Source organism: Grammomys surdaster, unplaced genomic scaffold (assembly GCF_004785775.1).
Source record: "Grammomys surdaster isolate TR1022 unplaced genomic scaffold, NIH_TR_1.0 220, whole genome shotgun sequence".
NCBI classification, from domain to species: Eukaryota; Metazoa; Chordata; class Mammalia; order Rodentia; family Muridae; genus Grammomys; species Grammomys surdaster.
The window spans coordinates 9,425,578-9,452,661 of NW_021604665.1; the positions used below are offsets into that span (position 1 = coordinate 9,425,578).

Consider the following 27,084-nt stretch of genomic DNA (forward strand, 5'->3'; position numbering starts at 1 on the left):
ATGGTATGTGGGCACTGGGAAGAGAAGGTAGAACAAACAATAGCTTTTCTTTTTTGATGGTATGAGGGCATCGGGAAGAGAAGATAGAACAAGCAATAGCTTTTATTTTTTCTTTATTTTTTTTTTAAATTATTTTGTGTGTGCCTGAGTATGCATGTTAAAATGGAGGTCAGATGACAACCACGTGAATACAATGGATCGAACTCTGGCTCCAAGCACTTCACCCCATGAGTTATCTTGCTGGCCCACAGAAAAAGCATAAAATGCTCCATGTTGGTTTAAAGCCAGATGTTCTGAGTTCTAGAACTGTCTTGATGTACTTTGTCTTCATTTGTCATGGAATTTCTAGAGCCATCTTTGACATACTTCGAATCCATCCGTCATGACTGAAGATTCTCTCATAGATTCTTGCTCTCTCCTTGTGAGAACTGAGGCCCATAATAAAACAGCTGCCCGAACACTTCAGAATCGTAGCCAACAGGTCTGTCCAGTGCTTCGTAGCCACTATTTCATTCTTTCATTATGTCTGCTTAAGAAGTTTTGTTTCCACATTGGGGGTGGGGTGGGGGGTGGGCAAGTGTAAGGACCACAGGACAACTTGTGAGAGTCAGTGCTCTCCTTCCACCACGTGGGACCCCAGGGAGTAAACTCAAGTCCCAGCTTGACAGCAAATGCTTGTACCTGTTGAAGCATCTCCCTAACCTTACATCTCTTGGTAAAGAGCCTCTCCCGTGTTCACCAGGGAAGAAAGTGAGGCTTCCAGGGCCAAGGATGGACTGCAGTGGTAAAGCTTCGCCTAACCTGAGCAGGGCTCTGGAGTTCTCACATACTTAGTGAAGCTTTGGAGACTCTAGGTCACTAGCCCTCACCCAAGGGAGAGGGGAGAAGAGAAGAATCCAGTTGATTCTAGATTTTTCAGACTCTTGGTTACTCAGCTGTAGCCATCATTTCTCACCAAACATCAAAGCTGAGTGCAGGTCTGTTTTGTTTTGAAAATGCAGAGAGGCCAGGGAGGCGCATAGGCAGGTAAAAGCATTTACCAGGTAGCCTGAGAGGTCTGTGTTTCATTCATGGAATCCACAAGCCGGAATGAGAGAACCAATTCCCCAAAGTTATCCTTTGACCTCCACATGCATACTGAGGTACACCCTCCTCTCTAATACATAACGAAATAGATGTACAAGTTTTAAAATGTAAAGGCATACAGGGCTGGAATGTGTCTCAGTAGGTAAAACGCTTGCCAGCACCCATAAAAACAGGAATGCTGGTACACCCCTCTCATCCCAGCGTTTGGGAGGTGAAATCAGAAGAATGAGTAGCCTAAGGTCATCTTCCAGCTTGGGAAATACAAGATCCTTGAAAATTAAAAAAACAAAAAACAAAAAACAAAACCAAAACAGTGAAAATGTATTCTCTGAGCTCTAAGTGATGACAGCAACAGAACACAGGGATCACAACAAAGGTCGGCACCAGCGCCTTCAGTGAACGGATGGGGAAACGGAGGCTCAGAGAAGCCATGCGGACACATGAGCTACATTCTTTCCGCTCGGCGGCGGCGTCTGCATCTGCAGCGCGCAACGACAGCCGCGGGCTCCGAACTCTCGCCTCCGTCTCTGGAGGTCTCCGCAGCGCACGCGCACTGGGCGGGCCGGGAGCGCTCCTGGGCGTGTGTGGGTGCGCGCGCGCGCGCGCAGCGGGCGCGAGGACGACAGCTGTGGGGAGCGTGCGCGCGCTGACGTGCCGGGCGCCATGTTGGAGGGCTGGTGGTAGCGGCTCGGGGAGGTTCTCGCTCCGTCCGTCTCGCTCCGTCTCTCGCTTCCCCCCCGGCTCCCTTCGGGACCCCCCTCCCCGATCGCCGGCGTGTGGCGGAGTGTGTGCGAGGGCGGGGGCGGGCGTCGGGGGGGCGGGGGCGGGCGCCGCGGCCCCCGGGACGGCGGCCGAGGGAGGCGCCGGCAGCGAGGGACTCCGCGGCGCCATGGACGTCGAGAGGCTGCAGGAGGCGCTGAAAGGTGGGGGTCGCCGCGCTGCCGGCCGCGCGCTCGGGCGGAGGCCGCTCGCGCCTCCCCGCCGTCGCCCGCGCCGGGCTTTGTGTGGGCTGCGGGCTTGGGGGGAGGGGAGCGCCGAGCACCGGCGCGGCCTCGTCGTACGGCGGCGGCAGCGGCGGCCTCTGGGCCTGGGGAGGCTCGCACTCACCATGCTGGGGCCGGGACTTGGCAAGCAACAGGCTCGAGAACACTGCTTCCCAAACTTGGAACCGCGGGGGTCCCGGCGTTCTGAGGACCCCCTTGGACATGCAGGAGCCTTTGGAGGATGGCGGCTTAGTTGGGTGGCTTTGGGGCTGGATTCATTCAGTTACACGCTGCGGCGGTCGGGGCCCGGGTCGGATGCCGGGGCTCCCCTGCGCCACTCTTAGGGAACACCGAAGGAGAGTCCGTGAGGTGTAGTGCCCCCTTTAGGAGAATTGGCACTGCCGGTGGAAAAGGGTGATATGGAGGTAGGGATTCAGGGGTGCATGTATGTGGGTATTTGAGTGAGAGGCTGATTTTCTTTAAAATTAAAAAAAAATTGTTTTTTGGAAGACAGGGTTTCTCTGTGTAGCCTTGGCTGTCCTGGAACTCGCTCTGTAGACCAGGCTGGCCTCGGAACTCAAGAGATCCGCTTGCTTCTGCCTCCCAAGTGCTGGGATTAAAGGCGTGTCCCACGGGCAACCAGCTGAGGCTGCTTTTCTTAGTTGTTGCCAAATGTAGAGAAAGAGTTTGAAGTTTTCTTGGCAAGGACATAGTGATAACCCTTCTTTTCTTTTTCTTACCTAGATTTTGAGAAGAGAGGGAAAAAAGAAGTTTGTCCTGTACTGGATCAGTTTCTCTGTCATGTAGCTAAAACTGGAGAAACAATGTAAGTAGAAAACCTGGGTTCATAGTCACAGGCCTACCTGTCATTCAGAGATGCTTGGGAATGTGGGGGAAAGATGATTTCAGAACACTCACGCAATTGATCTGTCAAAATTGGAGACCCCTGGGTATGGGTGAGATAGCCCAACAGGTCGATACCAGGCCTGAGGACTTGCATTTGATCTGGGAAGAGAGCTGATTCCCAGAAGTTGTCCTTGGACTCATACACAAAATCAAATCAATAAATGAATGTAATAAAAAAAAGTTGGAGATGCCTTAAAGATAAAAGGTGAGAATGCTTTTCTGCCTGTTGCAAAACAATTGTTAAGAATTTATCAGAGTTTTCTAGATTTCTGTGCTTTGGCACAAAGAACCTACTAGTTTTAGTTGGAAAGAACCTAGGAAAGAATGATCCATTGTGTCGCTTTGATACTGTTTCAGGGATTTGTTGAGGACTTTTTTTTTTTTTTTTGTACTGTGGCTTTTCCAGCCTTTTGTTGTCTTACTAATCCTTGTAATTGTTTGAAGTCTAACTTGTGTTTATTGCCTTGAGGACTTAAGGTGATTAACTGACACGTTCCAGATGGTGAAGTTGTCACTGTCCTGCCTTTCTAGGTTAGCAAACTTCATATGCCCAACATCTTTCTAGACTCCTTTCCAAATGTCACTCTGAACTTATACTGTACTTTTTTCAAAAGGAAGAATCTGGTTTATTGTGCTATAGCTTGTGTGGAAAAAGTTGCTTTCTCAGTTTGGCTCAATTACTCTGGAAGCTAACCCACCCATCTTCATACACTGCTCTGTAGTGGGGGGGGCAGGAAAGGAAAGGTTATTTTGGGTTCAGTGTTGGTGAGCTGTCTGCTTAGTTTGAATATAACACTCAGCAAGTGGTTATATAGCTTCTCTGAGCAGTTATCACTTTTCAGTCAGGGCCTGTAGCCCTGGCTGGCCTGGGCCAACAACTATGTAGACCAGGCTAGATTTGAACTCAGTGATCCGAATTCCCCCTGCCTTCTTAATTATAGTCTTAGGTAGCCAAGCCAGGCTGTTTTTAATCCTTGAAGATGAAATCTCCATCTAGCTCAGGTGATTTGGAACTCATACTCTAGTCAGTCAGTCGTGTCTCAGTCACCATGTGCTGGGGTTACAGATGTGACTGCCACCTCAGCTTCCTTCATTGTTGTCAACATCTTAGTATTATTACGGGAGGGCACTGGAACTAGAACCTAGTGCCTCATGTGTTAGATAAGAGCCATAACACTGAACTACATTCTCAGCCCCCTTAAAGGTTTATCTTGAACCCTTTAATCCCAGCACTCCAGGCAGAGGCAGGCGAATCTCTTGTGAGTTGAAGCCAGCTTGGTCTACAGAGTGAGTACTAGGACAGCCAGGGCTTCACAGAGAAACCCTGTCTCCGGGAAAATATCTTTGGCTTTGAACTTATGGTCCTTCTGCTTTTTCATATCTGTAGTGCTGGGATTATATGCATGCCCCAACATGCTCAGATCTCTGATTATATTAACAAGTATTCATTTCTTCTTACAAGATTCATTTATGGTTGTAGTTTAGCTTTCTAATAGCTAGCTGCATTTTAGGAAGAAAAAAATATCTGGTGTAGTGTATAATTTAGTAGAACCTTTTCAGTGGTCTGTTAAAATATATCTGTCAACCTAATGTGACTATGATTCATTCACTTAATATTTCTTTGCATATCATATGTAATCCTTGCATTCCATTCTGTAAAGACATGGTGGTGAACACCTTTTATTCCAGTAGATGATTAAAGGCACAGACAGGTAGATTTTTGCCAGTTCAAGTTCCAACCTGGTCTGCACCATTCTATGACAGCCAAGGCTACATACTGAGACCCTGTGTTGGGGGGAGAAGGGAACCCTCTAGTGAAAAAAATCATTTATCAGGCTGGAGAGATGGCTCAGTGGTTAAGATCTGGCTGCTCTTCCAGAGGATCCAGGTTTGATTATTGGCACCCACTTGTAGGCTCACAAGTCTCTGGAACTCCAGTTCCCAGGAATCTGATGACCTCTTCTGGCCTCCAAGGGTACAGCACATACACAGTGCACATTTATACATGCAAGCAAACACCAAAAATGAATGCAAGTCACTAGTTTTACTTACATAGAAAAGCCTTAAAATTGACTAGGTACCATCTTTCAAAAGTAGTCCCTAAATGAGTCCCCAAAATATTGCTTGTATTGCCTCTCTTTCTCTTGAGCTGTTGACTGGACTGAGTTGTTTTTGTGTCATCACAAGAAAAGCATTTTATTTCTTGAAAAAAATTGTTTTTAACAAAAGATCATCTTAGTTTGTGGTAGTGACTACTCACACCTTTAATCCCAGCACTTGGAAGGCAGAGGCAGGCTGATCTCTTGAGTTCAAGGCCAGTCTGGTCTACAAAGTGAGTACCAGGGCAGCTCAGAAAAACCCTTTCTGGGGAATAGGAGAGAGGTATCTTATCAGTTGGGTCTGTACAGATTGCCTTAACTTTTTGATAAGTACAATGCCTATAGTTGATCTGCTCTGATTTAGAAATTGAACTCTCTACTCACTATGTTGTTTGGATATTGTATATTTAGATATTTGAATGAAAATGATTGGTGCTTTTATATTCTTTATTACACTTACTGGAGTTTGAACAATATTTTTTTTTCCAAACACAGTGTAGCCTTTATTTGCTTTCTTGTTTTATACTAGTCCTGGGGGTGGAACCTAGGTCTTGCATATGTTAGCCCAGTGTTCAGGCATTGAGTCACAAGTGCAGAACCAGATAGCAATTACTTTGTCTAACTGGTTCTGGAGATGATATATCCTTCTGTGTGCCAGGCAGGTGCTGTACCACTGAGCAACATCCCCAATCCAATACTGTGAGCTTTTTTTATGAACTTTGTCCACAACAAATTCCCTGGTTCTGGAAATTGAATGATTGGATCAGGATATCTCACAATTAGTACACAAATCTATTTTACAGGAGAAAAAGTAGAAATAATGCTAATATTATTTATTTTTTTGCTTTTTCAAGATGGATTCACTGTGTAGTCCTTCCTGTCTGTCCTGGAAAACACTTTGTAGACCAGGCTGGTCTCAAACTCACAGAGATCCTTCTGTCTCTGTTTTCCCAGTACTGGGATTAAAGATGTATGCCACCCTCCTGCTAGGCCTTAAGGTTTATTTTTAATGTGTATGGGTGTTTTCCCTCCATGTATGTCTGTACACTGTGTGAATGCTGTGCCTGCCAGATCAGAAGTGAATGTCTGGAGTTTCAGGGGATTTTGAGCTGCATATGGGTATTTGGAAATGAATTCATGCCCTTATGAAGCATCTGTCCAGCCCCAAGAAAGTTATTTTATTTTTTAACAAAATGTACCTATTTCATAATGCTTTCCCCTCTACCTGTTTTGAGACAGGGTCATGTGTAGACATAGTTGTCTCCTTATGTGGGGTTGGTTTCTGGATGTGAGCTTTGTTAATGCCACATTTAAGAGCTCAGTGAGCACAAGTGGTCCCTTCAGATCTTCTCTTCACTCATTGGTGGAGTGGCCAAGAGTATTTTATTTGTAATTGCTGCTCTCAAGTCAGACTGCCATGGCTCTGGTGATACCTGTTGGACCCTTGTGTTTTGGGGAGCACGGTGGGGCGGGTATGATTCTTAGTTCAGGGCCTTGACCTCTGTACCATTGTTTCCTTTTGAACAGGTAGGTCCCAGAGGTGCACGGTTTGTCAGCTTTTCTTCACCCTTTGGGGTTTGTTTAGTCTGTCTGATGGCGTTTTGAGAGATGAACAAAGCCAACAATGTCATTCTTTTTGGTTTCTTTTTTTCTTTTTTTTTTCTTTTTTTTTTTTTTTTTAAGGAAAACTTAAATCCTTGCTAGATAGTGTTGTGTGACAAAACTTTTCCTGGGGAACAGTATACTCACCCCTGATAGAGAGCCCACAACAGACCAAACTATGGATACCATCAAAGTCCCACTTGTTGAACCAGTGAATTTTATTGGGATTACTTAGGAACAGAATGGCTCAAAGACAGCTGCCTTATTACCAAGGCCCACCCCAGGATGACTGACAGCTCACAAAATCTGGTAAACCTGGAACACACTGCACAGCCTGCAGGTAGCACAACAGGTTGGAGAGTGTACTTTCCTTATGTTTCATTTGCTCTAGACCTCTTCCAAGCAGCTCTGCTGATTTCTGTTTGTTCTAGTCAGCTGGTCTCTTCTCAGAGTTCTTGAAGCTCAGCTTCTCTTCCCAGGAGGGACTCACTCTCAGCTTTATTGTTTATTCAGTCAGAGAGTGGCCTAGTGAATCTGGTCAGCTTCAGGGAGTTCTTGCTTTGTTTACCTCTCTGCTTAAAGAGCTTGCCTGCAGGATGGAATATTTTGATCATGGAGGAAACTGTTACACAGCAGCCAGTTAAAATAAGGCTACTATTTCAAACAGTATGGAAATAATATGCAAAAACTTAGATTACCACTTGGTACTAAGTAAGTCATAGCTGTCATATGGTTTGCAGTGGTGGCTGAGATGGGAACTGGAAGTGGTCTAGGTTGTTCAGGGTAGGTAGCCTGGAACTTGCTTTATAGTGTGGGTTGGCTCCAGCTGGCAGTCTTGTCTGACCCTTATGTTTATATATTTGATACTTCAGGAAGGAATTAAAGTTAGATAACTTAAAAGTGGTTACTAGTCACTAGGAAGATGTACATTACAGTGTGAGGCTCATAGGTCTTTATAAATTTTTAAGGTGGGGAATATTTTGTCTGTAGTACTGCAATTTTTTTTAACTTATTAGTAATCATATAATGCTAGAGCATGCTGGGCAGTGGTGGTGCACACCTTTAATCCCAGCACTTGGGAGGCAGAGGCAGGCGGATTTCTGAGTTCGAGGCCAGCCTGGTCTACAGAGTGAGTGAGTTCCAGGACAGCCAGGGCTAAACAGAGAAACCCTGTCTCAAAACAAAACAAAAAGTTTGTAAAGTAATGATAGAGCATATTGATTTTTCAGTCTTTTTTTTTTTATATCACACTTTAAAAAGTGTGGAATTCAGAGGACATCTTGCAAGAATTAATTATAATGCTTTTACCATGTGGCCTGAAAATCAAACTCAAACTCAGGTCATCAGATTGTGTTCCATTTTACTAGCTCCAGTTTTTGTTTTGTTTCTTTTTTATGAAAGAAACTATAGATTAAAGGCTTTGTTTTTTTTTTTCCTTCCTTAGGTCTGACTTCTGTTAATTTTCCCTTTAATTTTTAAGGGTGTAACATTTGAAACTTGGTCTGTCGTGTGAGCTGTAGTTTTGTAGGATAACTTGAGTGTTTGTATCTATAAGCACTTAAGTACATGCTGCTTTTGTGTTACTGTTTGTGTGTATGAGCTCTGGGAGCACGCCTGTGCACATATATGTGGAGGCTAGAAAGGTGGAAACTCAGTTTTTTGCCTAAGCTGGTTTGGTTAGAGCGCTCAGAATCCACCTGTCTCCACCCTGCAACTCTGGGGTTATTTGCATGCAAAGCCATATCTTGGTTTTTATAAGATGCTGAAAATTCAAACTTAGTTTCCTCAAGCATTCTTACCCTCAAAACCATTTCCCTAGCTCTGCCCCTTAAGATTTTCTTTCTTTTTAAAATTTTTTTTAAAGATTTTATTTATTTTATGTATATGAGTACACTGTAGCTGTCTTCAGTCACACCAGAAGAGGGCATTCCATTACAGACGTTTGTGAGCCACCATGTGGTTGCTGGGAATTGAACTCAGGACCTCTGGAAGAACAGACAGTGCTCTTAACCACTGAACCATCTCTCCAGCCCTAAGATTTTCTTACTAGCGTGTATTAATACATAATGGGTTTCAGTATGAAGTTTTTATCCATTCAGGGTCTCACTGTGTAGCTTTGGTTGGCCTGGAAGTAGCAATGTAGATCAGGCTGGCTTTGAACTCAGAGATCCTGCCTCTGCTTCCTGAGTGGCTGAGATTAAAGGGCGTATGACACCAAGTCTGCCTGGCAATTTTTTTTCTCCCTTAGGTAAAACTTTGCTCTGTAGCCCAGGCTGCTCTTTGACTTGTGACCTTTCTGGTTTAGCCTCCTTAGTACTAAAATTGCAGGTGAGCATATGCCTGGCTCACATGGGAACTTCTGCTTTGAGTGGTTGACTGTCTCCCACCAAACCTCAAGAAAGACAGATTTCATGAATATATTTTGTATACGACATCAAATATTTCCTGTGAATACCCTGCCTTAGTCTTTGTGGCTGTTTTCTGTGAAATACGTATTCTGTTTAAAATGGGGCTAGGCTTACAATCATATGTACAGATGGTAAGCAATGCAGTTGTCCTTGGGCATGGACAATACCAGGTCCTATCGAAATTCATTCCTTGATGCCCTGCTTGTGCTGTGTTCACTTGTGTAACATCTTCTCCACCAAAGCAGTGTTACTTAAAACCACCATTAGAATTCATTATCATCATTATTTGAGGCTGTCATTGCTTACCTAAACTGACTTCATACACCTGCACAGCTCTCCTTCCTTCGTGGTACATATGGCACATGTCCTGATGCCTGGCCCTGTGGTATTGGAAGGTTGTGTGTGGTGATGCTTCAACACTGTTTGGCAGGAAAATAGGTGACCCATGTGCTGTTTAACATCTTTATTTTGACATTTCTAGTAACTTCAAAGCCTGAACACTTTTGTGTAAGTAATGCTTTTTACAGAGGCATAAATTTGATATGACATTGATGATTATACCAATACATGCTATTGTAGTTTGTAATACATAAACTTAGCTTTTTTTATTACATGAAGAAGACATACATTGTGGAAGTATTTTAAATCCGAGAGATATGAGAGGTTTCACTGATACTGGTATAGGTTTCGGTCTATTCTTGTGTCTATAAAAAGAGACATAAATTGGCATCTTTTTTTGTTTGTTTGTGTTTTTTTACTCATTTTTTTTTTTTTTTGAGACAGGGTTTCTTTGTATAGCCCGGGCTGTCCTGGAACTCACTCTGTAGACCAGGCTGGCCTCGAACTCAGAAATCCAACTGCCTCTGCCTCCCAAGTGCTGGGATTAAAGGCATGTGCCACCACCGCCTGGCTGATAAGTTGGCATCTTATCAACCATTATCAAATTGTCTCTTAAGTTTTGCATGCTAAAGGGAATTTGTTTTTATAGATTTGTGTTTTTAAATTATGGTTGTATTTTAGAGATCTTTCCACAGTGACTTGCAGTAATTTCTGAGATTACTGTATTCTGTATCTCCTACCAGTTCTGGGCATGGAGACTGGTCTAACTTTTTAGAGATTTTACAAATAGTATTTCTTGATAGAACAATCTTGAATGTGGGTAGAATTTGAACATTTTTCTTTTTAGAGACAGTATCTTGTAGCTCAAACTGGCTTTGAACTTTTTATATAACCAAGGATGGCTTTGAACTCCTGATTGACCTTTCTGCTTCCACCTTTGTAATGTTAGCATTAGAGATTTGTGCTACTGTGTTGCAGTACATTATTTTGATGGCATGGCTGTGCCATCACACTAGGCAATAGGAATTTTTTATTTTCATTGTATTCTCTTATTCTGTTGATGACCAGACTGTAGTTATGTAGTGTATGACTAAGTATTTTATATACAAAATTTTTCATGGTTGTATTACTTCTAGAAATTTCTGTGATTCATATGTGTTGATTGTTTTTACTCATGGTTCTGTAACTGAGTGGGCAGAGCTTGACTTGTTCTCCAGTGTGGCACACAGCTAGATTAACAGAAGAAAAAGCTTTTTAAAAAAATTTACAGTGAATAAAATTCATGTGCATAGTAGTGCTGAGGTGTTTGTGTCGGGGGTTGATGCAGGTGTTGGTTTTCAATGGCCATCCACATTATCTATATCTAACCCTTACCTGATCAGTAGAGACAGAGATAGGAAGGTAGGTGGGTAGGTAGGTAGATGGATAGGTAGGTGGGTAGATCTGGACCTCACTATGTAGAACAGGCTGTCTTAATTCACAGACAGCTACCTGCCTCTGTAGTCTCAGTGCTAGTATTAAAGGTGTGTGCCACCACACTTGGCCAACTGGCTTTTGAGATGAGTTTTCTCACTGGGACCCTGGACTCACTAATTATGGTAGTGCTCATAGGTTAGGGTAGGTTGCTGACCACAGGCCCTGGGAATCCTGGTCTTCACCTAACACTGGGCTTACATCATTATCCACAACAATGCCTAGTTTTTTTCTCCAGACCCAAGACAATATTTTAACTTTAGAAAACAATAGAAAATATCTGAACCTTGACTGTATTATGTGTAAATATTTGGAGGTGTTTGCCTTGTTTACTTTCAATTTCTGTATGTCCAGAATCTGTCCATTCTTTAATTAGTTTATCTATTTCTTACACCTTAGATTGTCAAAGAATACAGTGACCCTGCCTGTTAAAATCTCATTTTACTGTATTCTATTTTGTATTACGAATATTTTGTTAAAAACATGTCTGATGCCAAGGCTAGTCAGTCTCCTTTGGATATCTGATCACCATTATTTGGTGTGTGTGTGTGTTTACTGTTTTATTTTGGAGTCAGGGTGTCTAGTCCTGGGTGGCCTGCATTGCTGAGGTTAAAGGCATGCACTACAGTGATGCTTAGTATTTTTAAAATTTTTATTGGACATGGATCTCTTGTAGCCCAGGAAGACCTTGAACTCTTTGTCTTTATTTGCACCCATAGTCTATCTTTAGCTTCTAAATACTGGAATGATATTTGGGACTAGGCCTCATTTTGTAGTCCCAGCAGTCCTTGCACCTGTTACGTTTATGCAAGGCTGGGCTAGAACTTGTTATACTTTTGTTGCTGACTATATCCAATGTTGTGATTATAGGTGTGCAACTACCACACCAAGCTGGGATCATGCTTTTGTATCATTGGTCCTTTAAAATGTAGACTTAACTATTTTAGCTTGAGCTGATGTACCATATAGAGGCTGCATGGCTTAGTGAGCAGGTCTTTTTTCCCAGTTTCTTAGACTATGAAATCTAAGATGAGGACGTCCTGTGGTGGTGAAACTTTTTTGTCTGCCTTGACAGTATTTCATCACACTTCAGAAAATATCAGCTTCTCATGTCTCTAGGCTCTAACCTAATCATGAAGGTCCCATGCAGATGTCCTTAACTAGCCATAAATTACCTGTGAAAGGCACCATCTCCACAAGTCACTGCATTGAAATTGGAGAGCTTCAAATTGTGAATATTTTAAGATCTCATAATTGAGTTGATACTTGTCACAAATTTGTGCAGTGACTGAACCTCAGGTTTACTGATTAAATTGGACTGTGGGTGCATTGTTGAAGATGACTTTCTTGCAAATGTATGTTGAGTTGTGGATATATTTAAATGCTAATTAAATGTAAATATTTAAAGCTAATTTCAATTTTACATTTTTCCCTGTTATTTGTACTCATTAGAATGCTAGGCTAGCATTCTAATACATACAGACAACATGACGCACTGCTTTAGCTGTTCCTTTTGCTGTTTTTAAAAGAGCTATGAGGGGGCTGGAGAGAGATGGCTCAGCGGTTGAGAGCACTGACTGTTCTTCCAGAGGTCCTGAGTTCAAATCCCAGCAACCACATGGTGGCTCACAACCATCCGTAATGAGATTGGATGCCCTCTTCTGGTGTGTCTGAAGACAGCTACAGTATATTCATAAATAAAATAAATAAATAAATCTTAAAAAAAAAAAGAGCTATGAGATGGGGTTTGGATTTGTTGAGTATAATCTGTGTGGCTACTTAGGTATTCAACAGCCTGTACATGTGAGATGCTTTGTAGCCCTTGAGTCTCCTACATCTGCCTCTCAAGCAACTGTTACAGTGGATGTGTGCCACTGGGCCTGACTGAAAATGCAGTTCTTTTTTTGTTGTTGTTTTTTATTTTTTTGTTTTTCAAGACAGGGTTTCTCTGTGTAGCCCTGGCTGTCCTGGAACTCACTCTCTAGACCAGGCTGGCCTCGAACTCAGAAATCCTCCTGCCTCTGCCTCCCAAGTGCTGGGACTAAAGGTGTGCGCCACCACCGCCTGGCCTGAAAATGTAGTTCCTTCTTTCTTTCTTTTCTTTTTTTCTTTTTTCTTTTCTTTTCCTTTGTTTTGTTTTGTTTTTCGAGACAGGGTTTCTCTGTGTAGCCCTGGCTGTCCTGGAACTCACTCTGTAGACCAGGCTAGCCTCGAACTCTCAAACTCAGAAATCCACCTGCCTCTGCCTCCCAAGTGCTGGGAGAAAATGTAGTTCTTTAAGAAAAATGTTTCACATAGTTTTTTAGATGAGTCTAGGACCAGTTGGGACCAGAATGAAGTCAACAAATGACTACCGATTTTGCTTTGCATTTCTACTTTAAAGGATGAAGTTCCCTACATGTATGTAGGGAGGCATGTCTGTCTGTCTGTTGTATGTAGGTCAGAGAACAACTTCAATGTCTGTTTTCTCTACCTTGAAGTAGGGTCTTTATCACTGTGAAGACCAGGTATGTTGGTACCTTAAGGGACTGGGGAGATAGATGCTCAGTGAGTCAGTGTCATGTTGTCTGTATGTATTAGAACGCTAGCCTAGCATTCTAATATGTGCACATAACAGGGAAAAATGTAAAATTGAAATTAGCTTTAAGTATTTACATTTATGAACTTTTTCTCCTGTTTATGAATATTTATGTAAAGTCTTCTATGATTTTGACAAAATTATAACTTAACCCAACAATGACTTGTCTTAAATTTCCATTGTTGTGAAGAACCGCCATGGCCATGGCAACTCTTAGAATTAGGCTGTTTGTTTGTTTGTTTGTTTGTTTGGGGATGTTCAAAATATGTGTGCCTTTTCAGGTTAATAGGGTTTATAGGAAAAAAATCTTAATTTGTAACTAATTGAAGATTGTACAGTAGAGTTCTACATTAAAGCTCCGATTCTCTGAATGCTAAGGTGAACCTTTAAGTTAGATAATCTGCTATGGTGGATGTTTAAATGGCTCATCTGGGAGTGTTCACAAACACTTAATGTGCTAGTCCCACAACATTTTTAGTGTCCAACTATAAGAAATGAAATTTTAAATTGTAATGGGAAAGTCAGAAGAGACCCTCCACCTGTCATTTCTAGTTGAAACAGAAGCATTCTAAATGGTATCCTAAAAGAGTATTTGGGATTTAGAAAGTGCCATAATAAGTTTAAGTACTTTTGCATAATTTATTTTGATTGACTTAAGTCCAAAAGAAAATAAGAAAAGAGAAAGATACATTTTTTTGGAAGGTTGTAGAGTTTGCAACAAATGAGGCTTTGGGTAGGAAGATAAGGCACCTTTGGGTGACAAGCCCATTATAGTTGGTAGAGCTGTTTCTTGGGCTACTGCTATAAGGCTGATTGTGCTTCAGCTGGGTTTCTCTTTCAGTTTCCTTTCTATTCCACCTTTCAGAGGCAGAGTGATTGATCCATTTGGCTTAATCCACTTTTTTGAGGGCACCTGGTAGCTACCATCCCACTAGAATGAAAAAGAAACAACTGGCGGGGGTCGAGGTGTGCGTTTGGGGTCCTGGTGTTTAAGTCTTTCCAGAAAAGTAGTGAGTACAAATGAGTTGGGGAGCCAACTCCTGTATATACACTGTAGGCAGGGTGTTCAGTAAAGTCTAGTAAGGGTTACAATTGCAACTTTGTGGCAGTGGGAAGAGCAGCTTCTGGCTGGAGGATCTAGATGCATTCAGTACCTCAGTCTGTAGACGTCTTTGAGTTGGTGGTGTGTACTTAATGCTTCCATAACAAGGATGTTTCCCCCTAAAAAGAAGTGTCCACTTCACCCCCAATGTAGACTATGCTGGCCGGAACCAGCAGAGATCTGCCTCCCTCTTCCAAGCACTGGGAATAAAGCTGTGAGCCACTTAGCCAGACTAAGAATGGTAGTGACTTTCTTATGCATATTTTTATTATCAAGGTATCTGGTCAAGGTATCTGATGCTTTAACAGAGTTGCAATATGTGTTTCAGTAAGTACATTAGGTCAGGGTCCTGGGAGGGGGTCAGCAGTTTTTTACTAGTTATAGTAGGAGGTGGGGCACTACAGTGATTAAAAATAAATCATAAAATGTAAGGCTACTGGTTGCTGTGGACATCAGAAACTTTAGTAAAGACATTGAATTTTTTTTTCTTTTTTATTGGATATTTTATTTATTTACATTTCAGATGTCATCTCCTTTCCCCATTTCTCCTCCCTAGAACTCCCCATCCCATCTCCCCTCCTCCTTTTTGCTTTTAAACCATTTTAATTACATGCATGTATTAAGGTCAGTTCTAGGTTGAGGAACTAGCAATACAGTAGATGCAAATAGTCAAGGAACAAGTAAGACAAATAAACAAATAGCCAAAGGACAAGCAAGGCAATAAACAAAATTCCGTGAACACTCCTGAAGACATTGAATTTTTAATGTAGAAAGACTAGAAGTGTTGCTTAAGGATTTTGTCCAAGAAAGAGAATCCATGCCTTTGTCCTTGGGAATCTAGCACACTTAGGAAAAAAGAAAATTCCTCGGGAAACTACTATGATATGTTAAGTTTGAGGAACTGAGACTTGGAATAAGGGAAATAAGCTTATCAGACAATTTGGGGTTTTCCATCTGGGACAATTTCCTATACACTATTCTCATTGTTTTTGGATTTTTAAAAGCTCGGGCTTTAAAAAAAAGTATCTTCCTGAATTACAGTTTCATATGCTTTCTTTAGACATCATATTGAAAATCTTCATAAATTTAGAATTTCAAGCCCTGTGAAGTTTGTGTGTGTGCACGTACCTGCTTAAGTTTTGGCCTTCTGTTTTCCTGTTTCCTCATCACAGTGACTGTATATTCCTCCTTTCTGGGTGCCCAGATGCAAAGGCATTCTAAGGTCTCTCTGGAAAACCTTTCCTATGTTAGTGCTTATGACACTTAATGACTTCCTTAGTCGTGTGTGATTTGCCATGCTGATGCTTTTGGTTTAGAGTGTGAACTTCATGGAGCTATCTGAACCCTTTCACCTGTTCTGTAGCCACAAGGAAATGTAGAGGTGCGTACTTTAGGGAATATTTTGTTTTGATGTTCTTCTGTACTTAAATTGTAGTAGGAGTGTACAGCATTTTCACAGACTAGGGAGGGGCTGGAGTGGGATGACCATGACATTATTGCAGACCTCTTGAAGACTTTGATCTTTGCTCTTAGTGAAACCCATGTTTGAAACAGAGGTAATGTTGGGCTGCATTATCAAAGGCTGCATTGTACTGTGACTGGTTGTGCTGAACCCTTTTAGGTATGGTAAAGGAGATGTGGGTACTGTTTATTCTTTGTTATTTGATTTATTTTTGATCTTCACTTTTTTAGGCACTATGCCATCCTTGTTCACTTGGTTTCATTGAGCAAGGGAATGCTGGGCAAGAAACTGGTTAATTCTGCTTTCAGTGTTAAGGATGTGTTGGTATCACCTTACTACGATGGATAGTTTGGGCATAGAGTTAAAAAATCATCATCTCTTCGGATTTTGAAGGTGTCTTCTTCCTATTGCTCTTATGACACTGACTTCTATATGTCTGAGGTCCTCTGATATGTTTCATCAATGAAATATTGTAGTGCTTTTTGTAGGGTTCCAAGATTATATACTTTAAATTGTGCCTTGATATATCTATGTCTTGTCAACTCTTAGCATGGCTACTTTCACTTACCCTTAAACTCTTTGAATGTGAAAACTGATAGTCATCCTTTGATGTCTTCAAGGATACTATAGAAGCCCTGCTGATAGCAACTTCTGGATGCTCAGGTTCCTTAGTATTATATTATGTTCTGTGCCATGATGATCTCCCAGCTGAGGACAGAGTGAGAGCAGGGAGGGTCTGCCACTGTCTCTGCCGCTGCCTCTGGCCATGTCTCCACTGTCCTTTGGTCTCTGGCCTGGCCTGGTGTAAGAGGTCTGGGCCAAAGGGTACAGAGTGCTAGCAGGGAGCAGAGATTCCCCCCCCCACCCCCCCCCCCCCGGCCCCGCTTCTGCCTCTGCCTGAGTCTCCACTGTCGCCACTTGGTCACTCCCAGGTGCTGCACCTGTCTCTCAGCGCTGAGCCGGCCTGGGCCGATAGGAAGCCGGATAGCTGGCAAGAAAGCAGCTTGGTGACCCAGGATAGGAAGCCGGATAGCTGGCAAGAAAGCAGCTTGGTGACCCAGGAAGGTTCCGGGAGAGCAGATCTCTCCCCAAGTGTTACAGCTCTAGTGTTAGAGCTCTTGCGACAGAAACTCTCAGACACCAGGATGATTCTCGAACACGCCTTTACTTCGCTAGAATAGAGCCCTTATATACAGTTTCAGGGTGGGCTAGGGTCTGGCAGCAGATAACACCTATTGGCTTGGTCTGAGAGCTTAGAGATACCTCATCTACATGTGGGAGAGCCTGAGGCACTGTTCCTCGTGACTGACGGTCATAGACCTCTCTTTGGGAGGGGCTGTGGGGGGCCAAAGCTGAATGAAAAGAATCAGGGCCTGGGGGCAGAGCCGAACACCTGCAGTCCAGATAAAGGTCCGGGGTTCAAGACTTTCTTAACCAGGTACCCAGCTGCTTCTCCTAGCCCAGCACCCTACAATGTTCAGCCTACAGACATCTTTCGTGTGCTGCTTGTCTTAGTGACTTCCTAAATACTGTGATAAAATACCCTCACAAAAACAACTTAAAGGAAAAGGGATTTAGTTTGGGTTACAGTGTCATAGTGATGCCTTGTGGTGGTGCAAGGGTACCACGGGAAGCCTACGGTGGATGTTTTTAAAGGTCACAGAGTATTTATTTCAAATGAACCATCTACACTTAGAATTTGTCTTTTCACCTGTATGTTATTTTATGTCTCACTGTGAGATTTTGGTCGGAGGTTCTGGGTTTCCTAGTTTCCCTTTTCGTTGTAGTCCTCAGCAGAAGGGATTAAGGATTGTAGTGGTTCTTAACTGGTGGCAGTTCATTTAGCAGTGTCAGGGGGGAACAGTTGTTACTTCTGACTGTGCTCCTGGCACAAGTGAATAGTGGTTGGCCATGCTGCAGAAAACTAAAACACATAAGGCAGCTTGCCATAACATAGGATTCTGTGGCCCACCATGCGAACCAACATGGCTGAGTATGAGAAATTCCCTTTATTTACTTTTCTTTTCTCCTTGTACTGGCTTTACTTAAGTCTTTGACCTTTTTTTTTAGATGGAAGATAATTTTATAATTATATTTATGTACAGAAAACTTAGTATACATTTTTTAACCCAGTTTAGTGGTGAGTTCTTTAGCCTTTGCCTTTTCCAGCTTGGCAATGCGGGCCACAGACTTAGGACCCAGGACGTTGCCTCCCCTGTGGCAGCGGATCTCGTCATATCTGTCATTATAATTAGTCCTAATACCTTCCACCAGCTTAGCCAGAGCACCCTTGTCTTCCGAGTTAACCTGTGTGAAGGCAACAGTGGTGCATGTCTTCCTATGGACCAGGTGACCCAGCCTGGCCTTTCCCTTGATGATGCAGTAGGGCACCCCTATTTTTCTACCCAGGGCAGGCAGGAAAACCACCAGCTCAGTGGGGTCTACATCATGGGCAATCACCACCAGCTGAGCCTTCTTTTTTTTTTTTTCAGCTGAGCCTTCTTGTTCTCCACCAAGGTGGTGACTGTATTGACTCCTGTTCGGAGGACAGGTGGTCTCTTAGTTGGAACGTCTCCTTTGCCAGCAGCTTTCTTCTTAGTACAGGCCAGTAGCCTTTGCTTCTCTTGCTTTGTTTCTGGCGTGTACTTGTGGGCAAGCTTAAGCAGCTGAGTAGCTGTTCTCCTGTCCAGGGCCTGGGTGAACTGGTTAATGGCAGAAGGTACTTTGAGCCGCTTATAGAGGATGACTTTGCCGCTGCAGCCGGACGTAGCGGGCCATTTAACAAAGCATGTTAGATCTCTTTTGGGCTGGATGTCCTGCCCAGTGCCAGAGTTCTTGGGTCTTTTCTCGAACAGAGGATCGACCACCTTTTTGGCCTCCTGCTTCTTGACGGCGGGGGCTGAGGCCACCTTCTTCCCCTTGGCCTTCTTTCCTTTGGGCATCTTGCTCGACTGGAGGAGAGAGGTAGGTCTTTGACCTTTTTGATTTTTTTTTTTCTATACTCATCCTTTTAAGGGCCAGCCTATAGTTTGGACTATGTCCTGATGGCCTTGTGCCGTAGTTCTAAATCACTTGATCTTTTTGTAACTTCTGTATATTAGCACTAAAATCCCTGTTGTGAATTTTCTATTTAATATCTAAAGTCTTTTGAAATTAATTTTGCTAATTGTGGATCTTCCTCTTCTATTTCTTCAGGAAGTTTTATGTTGAGATATGCTAGCCTGCAACTGGGTTCCAGTGATCTTCTAGCCTCAACCTCTTGAATAGCTGAGATCACAATCTGTGACACCACTTCAGGGCCTTTTAACTGCTCTCAACCTTGTTGTGGGTTGTTAAAATGAAAAGGGTGGAATGGCTTATCTTATGTAACCCCTGCTGATCTTGAATTTCTTCTGATCTTTTGTCTCCATTTTCCAACTGCTGGGGTTACAGTCTTAAATCGCCATGCCCAGTTTATGCAATGCTAGGGAACAAGCCCAGGGCATCTACCACATCTCCAGCCCCAGATTAAAACAAAACAAAACAATACAAAAATACCCCCAAAACAAAGAAACAAACCTGAGTTTCTGATAGTACTGTTAGTGCAATTTGGTGTGCTTCTGGATTGCTGTTAGGTTGTCATCATTTCCATCCATCATTGCTTTCAGTGTCATTATTGTATATCATCAGCACAGTGAAGATGACTCCTCCTGATTCAAGCCTTGATCTCTTGAATCACTTATTTACAGAAGTATAGATGAAGGGTATACACTACTCTCCTAGTTTACAGTTGTATGTCTAGCATTTTTATGTTTGTATGTCTGGCTGAATTATTACACTGTTTTTTATAATTATATTTAAGCAGTAAACTTACTTGAAATTACATGAAATTACTCTCTGCATAAGAAAATAGGTGATATCCCTAAATTTTGTGTCTCCTAAAACTTAGACTGTTTGTTCAGGTATCATCTGCAATTTTTTTCTTACACTAATGGTTAAGTGTGGGGATAAAAAGGTCTAGTACTATTCCTAGGGGGACATGTACTCATGCTTGATTAGGAGTCAATGTCAGACCAAAGTAAAGGATACCACCACCACCAAAGTCCAGTTTGGTGAGCACTGGCTCAGTTTACACATACTGGTTGGTTGTTCAATGTTCTACTGCTGTGAAGAGACACCATGACCATGGCAACTCCTATAAAGGAAAGTATTTAGAGCTTTCTTACACTTGAGGCAGTGGTTCTCAGCCTTTCTAATGCTGTGAGTCTTTAATACAGTTTCTCATGTTATACTGATCCCCAACAATAAAATTATTTTCTTCCTATTTCATAGCTATCATTTTGCTACTGTTATGAGTTATAATGTGGTGTTTGATTGTTTGTTTGTTTGTTTTTTCAAGACAGGGTTTCTCTGTATAGCCCTGGCTGTCCTGGAACTCACTCTGTAGACCAGGCTGGCCTCGAACTCAGAAATCCGCCTGCCTCTGCTTCCCAAGTGCTGGGATCAAAGGCGTGCGCCACCACCGCCTGGCATGAGTTATGAGTTATGATTTTTTTTTAAAGATTTATTTTATATATATGAATACACTAGCTGTCTTCAGACACACCAGAAGAGGACATCGGAACCCATCACAGATGGTTGTGAGCCACCACATGGTTGCTGGGAATTGAACTCAGGACCTTTGGGAATTGAACTCAGGACCTTCGGAAGAGCATTCAGTGCTCGTAACCACTGAGCCATCTCTCTAGCCCGAGTTATAATGTTAACATCTGTTTTCTGATGGTCTTAGGTGACCTAACCCTTGTGAAAGGATGTTTAGTCCCCAAGGGGTCTCAACTCACAAGTTGAGAAACACTGGTTTAGAAGTTTATCCATTATTAGCATGGTGGCATGCAGGCAGACAGAGTGCTGGAGAAGGAACGGAAAGTTGAATGTCACCATCCACAGACTTCAAGGAAGAGACAGACACTGGGCCTGGTGTGAGCTTTGAAACTCCAAAGTCCATCCCCAGTGTGACTTACTTATTCCAACAAGGCTGTACCTCCTCCAGCAAGGCCACACTTCTTAATCCCTGTCAAGTAGCACCACTCCCTAGTGACCAAGTGTTCAAATGCAGTAACCTCCGCACTGATGGTACTTACAGAAGCATGGATGAAGGCTTACTTACAAGAGCAGAAGTGCTCCCAAGCAGCTTTATCACCAAAAGCCCATCCTAGGATGGGTGATGGATAACCCATGGAACTAGAAATGAGGAATGTACTGTGCTGCTTGTAGTTGGCACAGTCAGAGGGTGTGTCTATCAGGCAGTGTGGCCTTGGAGTGAGACAGTGCTAGAGAGATGGCTTAGTGGTTAAGAACTGTTTCTTTTTTTTTTTTTTTTTTTTTTTTTTTTGGTTTTTCGAGACAGGGTTTCTCTGTATAGCCCTGGCTGTCCTGGAACTCACTCTCTAGACCAGGCTGGCCTCGAACTCAGAAATCTGCCTGCCTCTGCCTCCCAAGTGCTGGGATTAAAGGCGTGTGTCACCACTGCCCGAAGAACTCTTGTTATTCTTACAGAGGACCTGAGTTTTGATTTCCAACACCCATATGACAACTCACAACTGTCTGGAAAATTTCAGATTCGGAAATCTGACATACTCTTGTGGCCTCCTTGGGCACCAGCCACCCAGGAGGTTCACAAGCAAACATTCAGACAGAACACCCATGTATATTAAAAATAAAAGTTCTTACAGCTTATATATGAGCTTGGGAAAAGCAGGTTGCAGTGAGTTGGTCAGTGTCAGGATTTCAGGTACTTGTGAAACAGCTGAGTTGTTTATTGTCTGGGTCTCAAGGGGCATCCCTTAACAACTTCCTGGGTCTTAACAGCTTTCTTCAAAGATGGAACATTTTATCTTGGAGGAAATTACCTTATAACAATGATGAGATGAAAAATGCAAACTTTCCCATGCATGTTTGCGTGTTTGTGTGCTTGTGTGTGTGCATATGTAAGGATGATGTTGGAGCTGATTTCTCTACCTTCTTTGTTGAATAGAGCCAGTGTCTCTTGTTGAACCTAGAGCTTGCTGATGAAACTTGTCAGGCTAGTGAGCTGGCTTCAGGGATCCTGTCTTCACCTTCTAAGTGCTGGAATTAGAATAGGCAGGCTACCACACCTACCTGGTACCTGATTCTGGGAATCCAAGCTCTTGTCCTCATGCTTGAACTCTGGTGCCTTAAACATTGAGCATCTTCCTAGCTTAGGCAGTTGTGTACTTTATTTATTACTATGTCAGACAGGCTGAGACCAGCACCCTGAGTACCTCAAATGACAATTGACTGAAAGTGTCAGGGATGGGGGTGAAATTAAAGTTATTTTGGCTTATTTTTGGTTGTTTATATTGTTTGAGTCAAGATCTCACTGTATGGCACCTGATTGATTGGCCTGGAACTTACATTGTAGACAAAACTGCCCATAAACTCAGAGATCTCCCTGCCTCAGCCTCCCAAGTGCTGGTATTACTGGTGTATGCCACCAAACCTGGCATTTTCTGTACTTTTAGCAGTAAGAGACTGTACTCATCCATGTAAGAATTATATATAGCATGGAAATTATGAACACCTTGATAATGTCTGTATTTGTGTTTAGTGTTAAGTAATTGTTAATATTTTGTGACTTTTTCTTTTATAGGATTCAGTGGTCCCAATTTAAAGGCTATTTCATTTTCAAACTGGAGAAAGTGATGGATGATTTCAGAACTTCAGCTCCTGAACCAAGAGGTCCTCCCAATCCTAATGTTGAGTATATTCCCTTTGATGAGATGAAGGAAAGAATACTGAAAATTGTCACTGGATTTAATGGGTATGCACATAATAATAGTAATAATAATATTTTCAAGAGTTAATTTTAACAAAGTTTTTTTCTTAAGTTTTGCTATATCTGGTTGATAATTGACTTTTATTTTTAGTGCTTGCCAAATTTTGGTTCATGAATATTTTAAATATTTACAATCTTGAAAAAATCTTGAACTGTTCTTATGAGTTTCAAAGGTGTTCAGACTTTAAACATGCGTGATAGCAGTGATATTCCTTTATCAAAATATATTTTAATATTTTGTTTATTTGTTATTGTTTTGATATTTGGTGAAGACTTATTTATACTTGAGGTTTATTTTAGAGTTTATGTGTCCTCTTTCCAATAACTAAACACTTTTTTAACCTTTTGTAAAACGTTGAAAACGCCAGGAACACTAAATGAGTGTGATACTTTGAAAGCATTGCTGTACTTGATATTTGTCGTCGTGTTTATATTTTCTGAAGGGAAGGTGATGCATTTGTGAAGTTGAATTGCTGAGCGTGTGTTGCATTTGGCACTAGCAATTTGAAGCATGTGATAATAGTGTGAAGTATGGTGAATTGGTTTATGTTAATAAAGTTCCTGTTTGCTGATAGGTTTTATGTGAAGTAGTCCTGGCTGGCCTTGGAAATTCATAGAGATCCACTTGCCTCTATATCGTTTGTTGAGATTTAAAAGTGTGTACTTCCCATTCTCAGCTGCTTATTCCCATTTTAAATTTAGGGATTTGCCTATAGTATCAGAAGTTTATGCTTTGACATTGGGTCTATTAATGCAACTGCTTTTTCCAGGAGATGCTACTCTTGGTGTTTAGTTTTATCAGATTAGTTTTCCCTGGGGCTCTGGAATGGGAGGAGACTTATCTTGACCATATACCTGTAGTTATCTAACCACATGTCTTGTCATTATGAGTTTAGTTGGGACTTTTAAAAAATCAAGCATCAGGAAGAAGCCACGTGTTTGTTATATGTTGCATAAGATTTATTTTTGAACTGGGTGTATGCAGAATAAACAGACTTCCTTTGTAGAATATTTGTGTTTATGCGCATGTATACACACACAGTGCATAGACATTCCAAAATATATGGGAGTTAAAATGAATTATACCATTGCATTGTGAATATTGAGCTAATTTATAAATTAGTAAAAGCAAATATTCTTAATTATATTAAAGTTAGACTAGATAACAGATAAGCAGGTTATTAGATAGAGCTAAAATATTTATAATTTTTTAGCCTGTTAAAACATATATTCATCTACTTCAGATGATTTGAACAGTCATTAAATGCCTAAGCGCACTTAAGCATAATTGCCCTTAAGGTGTTTTTCATCTTTGAGCCATAAGTATTTTAATTCCAGTTTTCAAAATGGCTGTTTTTGAATTATTTACTCTAATTAGGCAGGATCTAAGTTTTAATTACTGGTATGTTTTGAATTTTCATTTTATACCTGCCTTTTTGGTCTATAATTACATATTTACTATGTGTTGAAACATGATAACCTTTTGTTTTTAAGTTCTGAATATAGATTTCGATACATTAAAAACAGCATACCCTTTTGCTTTCCATCCAGTTTACTTACTTTCTTTTTTAATAATACCGTGTTTGTGATGTGTACCTGTGTGTATCCTCATCTGTGTAGTTTCCCGTGGCCACCACAGGTCTGTCAGAATGTCATCTGCAATTGCTTACTAGCCTTGAGATCATTGATTGGCTAGTAGTTGAGCTCCAGGGATCCACTGTTTCTCTGCTTACCAGCATTTGGGATGCAGATGTGTGCTACCTACCATAAGTGTGTTGACTATCCAAATTCAGGGCCTTGGGCTGAGGCATAGCACACACATTACCCACTGAATCATTCCTCAGGCCTAGTCATCAGTTAGGAATCTTCTTTCTAGTATTCGTTAATCATGTTTTAGTAGGTTGTCTTTGATAAAAGTGGTATGTCTTTAGATTCCCAAATACCAGAAATACATACAGAAAATGTCTTGGAATCATGGTGTATGCTAGTTGTATATTCATTTTACAAAAGATGTGATAACTCAGTGATCAGTAAGTACATGTGTAGCCTGGTGTGCTGGCTCATCACACATGACATCTCAGCACTCAGGAGTCTGGGGTGATTTAAGACTGAATGCTGACCAGCTTGCGCTACATAGTTAAGATCTTCTGTCTTAAAACCAGAAAGGAAAGAGGCTTGAGCCATGGCTTAGCTGTTAAAGTGTTCTTCCAGAGGGCCACAGTTGGGTTCCCAGCATCCATATCAGGTTTTGCAAAAACCACCTGCAGCCAGGCTGTGGTAGTCCATGCCTTTAATCCTGCACTCAGGAGGCAGAGGCAGGCAGATCTCTTGAGTTGGAGATGACCCTGGTCTATAGAGTTCCAGCACAGAAAGACTACACAGAGAAAAGTGGTGTGGGCGTGGGCATGTGTGTGTGTGTGAGTGTGTGTGTGTGTGTTTAGGGTGGTGGGGGTTGGGGGACACAACCACCTGCAAAAGACAGCTGCAGCTCCAGAGGATTGGATACTTTCTTTTGGCTTCCACCAACATGCCCTTGCGTGTATGCATGCATACACACAATTTTTTTTTTTTAAAGTGATGTGGGGTGCCGGGTGGTGGTGGCGCATGCCTTTAATCCCAGCACTTGAGAGGCAGAGACAAGCAGATTTCTGAGTTTGAGGCCAGCGTGGTCTACAGAGTGAGTTTCAGGACAGCCAGAACTATACAGAGAAACCCTGTCTGGGGGGAAAAAAATTATGTGGGGGGGGGCGGGAGCAGTACTGTGAACCATGCCTGTTTGTAATATGTTTTTACAGAACATCTTTTGATGATTTGTTGCTCTAGGCAAGAACATAACACAAATACCTTTGTGTGTAGGCTCCTGATGCCACAGATTGAAATCAAGCCCATTGCAAATTCTAGGCCAGCACCTTACCACTGAGCTACCTCTTAGCCCTATCACAAAATGTTCGTGTATACCTTTGTGTAGTAACTGAAGTTATTGTAGTTTTGTGTATTCTGTGTATGATTTTCAGAGTTTTGTGTGTATCTTTTCTGTCTACATTTGAGGTGCCAGTTTGTACTTTTGTTAAATAAAATGAAAAAATTTTAATTTAATTGCTGTTTTTTTTTCTTTTATGGATGGGTATTTTGTTATCATGTATGTTTGTATACCATATGCATGGTACCCTGGAAGCCAGAATACTGCATCAGATCCCCTAGGACTGGAGTTACAGATGTTTGAGTTAGCATGTGGGTGTTGGACCTCTGCAAAGCAGCCATTGATCTTAACTGCTGAGCCATCTCTCCAGTCTTGTTCTGTTTGTTTTATCGTATTGCTGCTGTGCTTTTAGTTTTATTTAAAAGCTGTAAATTAAATGCTTCATAGAATCTTTTTTTTTTTTTTTTTGGTTTGGTTTTTTGAGGCAGAGTTTCTCTGTGTAGCCCTGGCTGTCCTGGAACTCACTCTGTAGACCAGGCTAGCCTCGAACTCTTGAACTCAGAAGTCCACCTGCCTCTGCCTCCCAAGTGTTGGGATTAAAGGTGTGTGCTACCACTGCCCAGGTGCTTCATAGAATCTTAACACATATCGTTATTTTCTAAACTATTTTTGTAAATTTTGAGTAATTTTTGCTCTTTGAGTTGCAGTTTGTCTACTTATTTTAGTTTTTTCTTTTATTGAAAGTAGTTTTTTTTCATACAATATATTCTGATTATGGCTTCCTATCTCTATTCATACCATTTCCCTTTGGTCTTTCCTGAGAAAACAAACAGGCATCCAAAATAAAGTAAAATAAGATAAAATTAAAAACAAATAAATTGGAAGAGGACAAAGCAAACAAGATAAAACATAAGGAACACGTACACACACATTCACACACAGGAATCTCATGAAAACACAGAACTGTAAACCATAATTTTATATATTTGTAAAGAACCTCTAAAATTAAAAAGAAGGCCCTGACACAACATTATGAACAATTTCCCAAGATGCCATTGGGTTCATTTTGTGTTGACCTGCTGCTGGGAATAGGGTCTGTCCTTGCTTTGTTTACCCAGTGAGGCTCCCCTGGAGAAAACTAATTTTTCATTTGTAAGTGTCTATCAATTGTAGATAATATTGTGGTTAGGGATCAGGGTTTGTATCCAGTTCTCAGCTCTAGAACATTCTCTGATGCAGACTCTGTACCTGCTTCCATAGTCTCTGTAAATGTTTGTATGTGCAGCATTCA

At 41.8% G+C, this 27,084-nt stretch overlaps 1 protein-coding gene across 1 annotated transcript in view; it reads left to right on the forward strand.

Moving 5' to 3' along the window:
• The first annotated feature begins 1,723 nt into the window (after window positions 1-1,723).
• The window catches only part of Ppp4r2 (protein phosphatase 4 regulatory subunit 2), a 38,254-nt gene continuing 12,893 nt past the window's right edge, over window positions 1,724-27,084 (forward strand). The window contains exons 1-3 of the mRNA XM_028773083.1: window positions 1,724-2,009; window positions 2,814-2,895; window positions 22,688-22,858. Coding sequence (XP_028628916.1) covers window positions 1,976-2,009; window positions 2,814-2,895; window positions 22,688-22,858 — 287 coding nt within the window. The 5' untranslated portion in view covers window positions 1,724-1,975. The remainder of the gene's footprint in view (window positions 2,010-2,813; window positions 2,896-22,687; window positions 22,859-27,084) is intronic.